Below are 6,867 nucleotides of genomic sequence, written 5' to 3'. Positions count from 1 at the left end.
GAAAGAAGGAGGAAGGAAGGAAGGAAGGAAGGAAGGAAGGAAGGAAGGAAGGAAGGAAGGAAGGAAGGAAGGAAGGAAGGAGGGAGGAAGGAGGGAGGAAGGAGGGAGGAAGGGAGGAAAAGGGAGAGAGGGAGAGAGGAAGGAAAGAAAGAAAGAGGGCCTTTTCTGGAGGAATGTCTTCTGTTCCTGAAGAGGGTAGACAGTAAAGTCCAGTCTTCATGGAAGGAGAAGTCCTAGGGAAATGATAGGAAGGATAGCCTGGGAATTTCTTTATGGAACAGAAGGATCCCCTCTCTTGCAGCTACCTTGAAGTAAAACTCATTTTCCCCTGATTTTCAGCCATTATTTGATTCCTTTCACTTCCTTTAACTCTGGCAAAGGAACTCAGGAGTTAAATGTCTTCACTCCCCGAATTTTCTAGTCCCCTGTTGTCTTAACCTACTTATGACTCTGAGGATACTCACATTAGATTAACATTTGGCATGTTCTCTCATGAGGCTAAATTGCTAGTCAACATGTCCTCATGATGTATGTAATAGTGGTTCAATAAATGTTATTGGGTCATTTTTTTAGTTATGTCTGACCCTTTGTGACCCCATTTGGGGTTTTCTTGGCAAAGATATTAGAGTTGTTTGCCATTTCCTTTTCCAACTCATTTGACAGATGAGGAAACTGACCCCAACAGGGTTAAGTGACTTGCCTAGGGACACACAGTTAATAAGTATCTGGGCCAAATTTGAACTTAGGAAGATGAGTCTTTCTGACTCCAGGCCCTATGCTCTATCCAAAGCACCATTTAATAAATTTAATATTTAGTAGCTGCCCACTTAATAAATGCCTGTTGAATGTAATTGAGTTGACCCTTTTTTATGACACACATAATAAAATTTGAATATTGAAAATAATGTCCAGTTGTGGGTGATACATCTCTGAATGCTGTGTTGGCAGACAAATGCAATTCTTGAATTCAAACAAAATAGAATAAATGTTCACATTTTTGATTCATTAATGAATTCTTTGGGGAATAGGTAATAAACACGAATCTTTGGCTGCATCAGCCTCCATGCCTGATGTCCTTTGAGTTTAGTATTTCAAGGAAGATTTAAAAAAAGTCATCTTCACCTTAAACTAACTACAAGACCTATTAAGTAACACAAAAACCACTGGCAGAAATGTGCCTTCAGATGCACATTTCTTTGTCTGGTCCTGGGAAATTAAGCTCCCTGCATAACTACTCTCAGAAGGCAGCTCCATCTACATAATAGACCAGTGTCCCGACAGCCATAGATATTAAGGGATATATAATTATATACTGAGATAGACAAGACAGAATGCTCCAGGCTAGAATAAACAAGCCCTATATGCCCTTGAATAATTATAATAACCTACACTGTTACAATGTTTTAGGTTTTCAAAATGCCTTGATTACATCATCTCATTTGAGCTTAGTAGCAACCCTATGAGACTAGCATTTGGGTATCTTTATCCCCATTTTACAAATAAGGAAGCTGAGGCTTAGGAGAGGTTAACCAATGAGGCAGAATTTGAACCAAGGGCTTATTTATTCCCTAGCCTGGAACTCTATCCACTCCATTAAGCCATCTCTTAAGTAAATGCATTATACCACATAAATATAAACAAAGAAGTTATTAGAAATCCTTTGGATTAGGGAACCATACTGATGTATATTCTAAGTGGCACAGTGGATAGATCCCTGGGCTTAGAGTCAGGAACACTAGAATTCAAATCTGCCCTTGGACACTTTCTAGATATGTGACCCTGGGCAAGTCAACTAACCTCTACCTGTCTCAGTTTCCTCATCTGCAAAATGGGGATAATAATAGCTTCTATCTCAAAGTGTTGTTGTGGGGTGTACTATTTGTAAACCATTTGTCACAACATTTGTCTATTTGCCTTAATCTACTGGAGAAAGAAATGGCAACCTACTAAGGAAGCTAGATGGTCTATTGGATAGAGTACTGGACCTGGAGTCAGGAAGATGAGTCTTGACCTCAGACACTTACTAGATGTATGACTATGGGCAAACCACTTGACCCTCTTTGCCTCAGTTCTTCCTCTATAAAATGAACTGGAGAAGGAAATAGAAAATTATTTCAGTATCTTGGTCAAAAACTTCTGAAACAGAGTCACAAAAAAATCAGACATGACTGAAAAATGACTAAAACAACTAAAAGTTGTTTATTCTATTTATTCCACAGTGCCTAGAATATAGCAGGTGTTTATATAAATTCTAGATGTTATTTATTATGATTATGAATATTATATTCTTCAGGCATTCTAGCTATCCCTTTATATCAGGGGTTGGCAACGTATGGCTCTCGAGCCATATCTGGCTCTTTTGAGGGCCAGATATGGCTCTTTCTGCAGGAACCATGAAGTCAATTTTTTTTTCAGGTGCTGTTACAGGAGCACACACTGTTACAGGAGCGCGCACTGTGAGCACTGTACGGCTCTCACGAAATTACATTTTAAAAAATGTAGCGTTTATGGCTCTCACGGCCAAAAAGGTTGCCAACCTCTGCTTTATATCCTTCTTCCTCAAACTTCTGCCTTTGTATGGTAATAAAAGCCAATGCCACCATTATTCTGTGGGTTCAGTGAGTAGATGCTTCCCTGAACTTAGGGTATCCCCACAAAATTGTGGGAGCAACAGGTCCAAAGGCTGAAGTAAGCCAGATTCATCTCAGAGATTTGAAAACATCCTACCCAAACATTGGTCTAGTCATTGCTAGAAGTACTGGTGACACCTTTGTCATGTCAATATATTTCCTTTTAAAAGAGCCCCAACTCGACAGTCTAAGGGACCTGAGTTTTAAGGTTGACTCTGTCACTGGCTTATTATGTGACCCTGAGGAAGTTGCAACCCCTCTGAGCTTCTTTGTCTTCATCCGGAAGATAAAGGAGCAGCTTAGTGGAGTGAATGAAGTTGTTGCACCTAAATTTAGGAAGACCTGCGTTTAAATGCCTAGGCAAGTCATGTAAGTCATTTTCCTCACTTATAAAGTGAAGAAGTTCAACTTGATAGTCACTTATCTCCCTTCTGACTCCAAATATAGGATCCTATGATGAGAGGATCTGTAGGTCACGGAATGGTCCAGAGCAAACAGTATCAGCACACACCTATGGCAATATTCCTTCTTAATGAAAATTTGATTATTTGCTATTAAATATATCTTAAGCTGTCTTGAATGAACTATTGAACAGCAAGGAATATTGGGCTTCTTCCTCCAACCAGTTGTATTCCCATGGTTAAAATTCCCCCATTAAAATGTAAATTCTCTATTATACAAAGTAAATAACCATCTCTATTTTTTAATAAATCTGGGTTTTCATGCATTCAAATAGGCTTCACTCAAAAACTGTCCATGTAAAAAAAAATCTAACCACCATTCATTATAGGATCTATAAATTTTGTAAGAGCTTAAAAATAATATTTAATGACAGAGAACACATAATCTTAATTTAAAAGGGTGATGATGTAATTGCCATTAAAATATCTAGCTTCCTACAAGACTCTGTCATCTTCCAGAGGAAGTCTTTTTTTATCCCCATAGTTAGTTATTAGTGCTCTGTCCTCAAATCATCACGCATACTTATCTACACGTTGTATCCCCTCTAAAGAAAGAGGAAAGAGCCTGTTATTTGTTTTGTCCCTGCACTCTCATTACCTAGCCCTGAATCTGGCGTGTAGTAGGCACTTAAAAAATGATTACCAGATTGGTAAAAACAAAGTAACACAAACTCTTTGAGAGTAGAGATTGTTTCATGTTGTTACTTAGTAGGGTCTGACGCTCTGTGATCCCGTGGAACATAGCTATCCATGGGGTTTTCTTGGCAAGGACTTGAGACTTATGACTTGGGAGTCCAGTGACTGGTTTGCTGTTTCCTTTTCTAATGGATCCAGTGGATCTTTTTGTCAGGCAGAGGTTAAGTGACTTGCCCAGGGTCACATACAATTGGGAGGGTCTGAGGCCAGATTTGAACTCAGTTCTTCCAGACTCCAGTGTTCTACCCACTATGCCACCTAGCTGCCCACAAACAAGATGTAGACTCGATCAGGTGAGAACAGTCTCAGAGTGAAAGCATTAAGTTTAAGCAGGACTGGGAAAGGTTTCTTTCAGAAGGTGAGATCTATTACTTTGACTGTTTCAAAAACACTTTTCTGGTAGCAAGTCTGTGAGGTAGGTAGTAAAAGTATTTTTGCCCCCAACTGAAAAAAAGAGGAAACCTAAGCTTATGTCTCAAGAACAAAAGTCCAACTCATATAAGTATCAGAGTTGGGAGTCTACGTCTTCTGACTACAGACCCAGGGCTTTTCCCATTTTACCATGTTGCCTCATTCTCAAGTCTTTTTTTATATCTTTACAAATCAAACAATCAACTAATCAATAGACATTAATAAGCACCCACTACATGTCAGGCACCATGCTAGACAATGGGAACATAAATACAAGGAATAAGACAATATTTGTTAAGTTAAAATTTAGAAGGGAGGAAACACCAAGCACACACAGGAGTATGTGGACCGTTATCAGGTTTGGGTTTTGTTTTTTTGTTTGTTTTTTTTTAATGGCACAGCAATCGGAACCTGGGCCTGCTTTGTGTAGGAAAGGGTGTCTGTTCCCCTCCTGGCCCTATACCAAATGGTTCAAGTTAGGCAGATGTCTTCTTGCTCACCGCCACCTGGGCAACAAAAGGGAGAAAACAGGTGTGCTTTCCTTCAGAAACAGAGATGAAAAGTTTTCCATTTTAAAGAGGACCAAATCAGAGGAATTATGTCGCTGTATTTAGGATGATTGATAACACCTGGAAGGGCTATCAGCCTGGGGAAAAAACTGGAGATCACACCTAGCAAGGATCTGGCAAGTTGAGGATGTTTAGGTTGGAGAAGAGAAGATTTACTTAGGGAACATGGTTTTGCCATATTCAAATATTTGTAGGGCTGGCTAGAGGGCAAGGGTTTAAGTTAGTTTTCAGAATCAAAAAGAATGCATGGGAAGGAGATTTCAGCTTGACATAAGCAGAAACTTGCTGAGGATTAAAACTATGGAAAAATGGAGTGGGCTCCCTTGGGAGGGAATAGCTTACATCACCGGGTGAGTGGTCAAGTGGACAAGAATGCTGTAAAATGATACTCTACAGGAACGAATTGAATGGACTGCCCTCTGAGGCTCTCTCTGACCCCGGGACCCTCTGAATGAGGACAAATATAATAACTGAGCAACAAATTACATACTGACCTTGTAGCATTAACATAAAATTCACACCTACTGGAAATTTTCATTTAACCTCTTAGTCCCTCTAGTAGAATGCCATAACGCATATTGTCCGTGCTTAGAAAGGAAGAGACTTTGGCAGATACATAGTCCTGCACTGCCATTATTCCTAGGGCCTTCATAGAGCCTGTAGAATATTAATTCTCATCCCCTTCTTGTTCAGGTTTTGTTGTTGTTGTTGTTGTTTTGTTTTGTTTTGTAATACCTTGCTAAACAAGTCAGTTCTCTCATTCCTTCCTGATGGCAGTGATTACAAGCATTTTCTATTTCTCTATTCTTATCTCACAGGATTTAGGTCCCACTCTTGACAGAACCAAATCCTGTTCCCCTAAAAATTTTCATGTAATAATTGAATTTAATAATACATGTAAAAATGGAAACTTCTTAAAATTTGGGTGAAGTATGAATCTGTTTCTATTAACTTTCATTTATTTACTGATTATTTTCTTTACCCATTTACTCATTTTTTAATTTTTTAGGATTCAATTCTTTACTTTCCTCCCAAATAATAAATCTCTTTGTGACTCTTCCATGACATTGAGATAGCTCTGTAGTTTATTTTACTACTGCTACAATTCTCTGAAGGGCCACTAGGTGGAGGAGTGGTGATAACAAAAGAAGGTAAAAAACCAGTCCCTGCCCTCAAGGAGCTTACCATATAACAGTAGGGACAGTATGCAAATAAATATGGACAAAGCAAGTTATATTCAGGATAAATAGGAAATAATAGAGGGAAGGCACTGGAATTATACAGAAGTCTTTGGCTTCTCATTGCTTGAACCTGACTCATAATTTCTAACTTTTCTTTTCTAGTCATCTTTTCTTTTTTTTTTTTAAACCCTTACCTTCCATCTTAGAATTAACACTGGGTATTGGTTCCAAGGCAGAAGAGTGGTAAGGCTAGGCAATGGGGGTCAAGTGACTTGCCCAGGGTCACACAGCTAGGAAGTGTCTGAGTCCAGATTTGAACCTAGGACCTCCTGTCTCTAGGCCTGGCTCGCAATCCACTGAGCAACCCAGCTGCCCCCATCTAGTTCACTTTTACTGTGGAGTTCCTTAGTTTTAAGATATTTCTTAATCCCTTATTAATTGTACATTATTATTAAGGAATAATTGATTCTTTATTAATTATTGAGGAATCATTAATTCATTATTAGTTATTAATTCTTATAATGGTTAATTATTAAGGAATAATTAATTCCTTAGTATTAAGATATTTATTAACTCCTTTTAAATGTTTAATTATTAAGGAATAATGGATTCCTTATTAATTATTAATTCCTTATTGTCAATTATTAAGGAAACATCAATAACTCATTGATATTGTTATCATATTGATGATTAAGAATTAAATTTAAATTTAATAATTTAATCAATAAGATGTTTATTCATTTCTTATCAATTTTTGTTATTAAGGACTAACAGATTCTTTATTAATTATTAAGGAACCATTAATTCCTTATTAATGATTAATTTCTTATTATTTGTGCATTATTAAGGAATATTTAATTCCTTAATGATTATTAATTCCTTATAAATTATTCATTGTTAAGGAATGATTAATTATTCA

At 37.6% G+C, this 6,867-nt stretch overlaps 1 protein-coding gene across 2 annotated transcripts in view; it reads left to right on the top strand.

Annotated features, from left to right (window-relative positions):
• Positions 1-6,867, top strand: part of CASR (calcium sensing receptor) — a 76,073-nt gene that overhangs the window by 55,437 nt on the left and 13,769 nt on the right. Inside the window, exon 5 of one of the 2 annotated variants that reach the window (XM_044666742.1) lies at positions 3,654-3,673. The exons of the other annotated variant lie outside the window; for it this stretch is intronic. Coding sequence (XP_044522677.1) covers positions 3,654-3,673 — 20 coding nt within the window. The remainder of the gene's footprint in view (positions 1-3,653; positions 3,674-6,867) is intronic. 2 annotated transcript variants of the gene reach the window in all.

This window comes from Gracilinanus agilis, chromosome 3 (assembly GCF_016433145.1).
Source record: "Gracilinanus agilis isolate LMUSP501 chromosome 3, AgileGrace, whole genome shotgun sequence".
NCBI classification, from domain to species: Eukaryota; Metazoa; Chordata; class Mammalia; order Didelphimorphia; family Didelphidae; genus Gracilinanus; species Gracilinanus agilis.
Note: the sequence above shows the minus strand (reverse complement) of the source record. Positions and strands in the feature narration are given on the sequence as shown.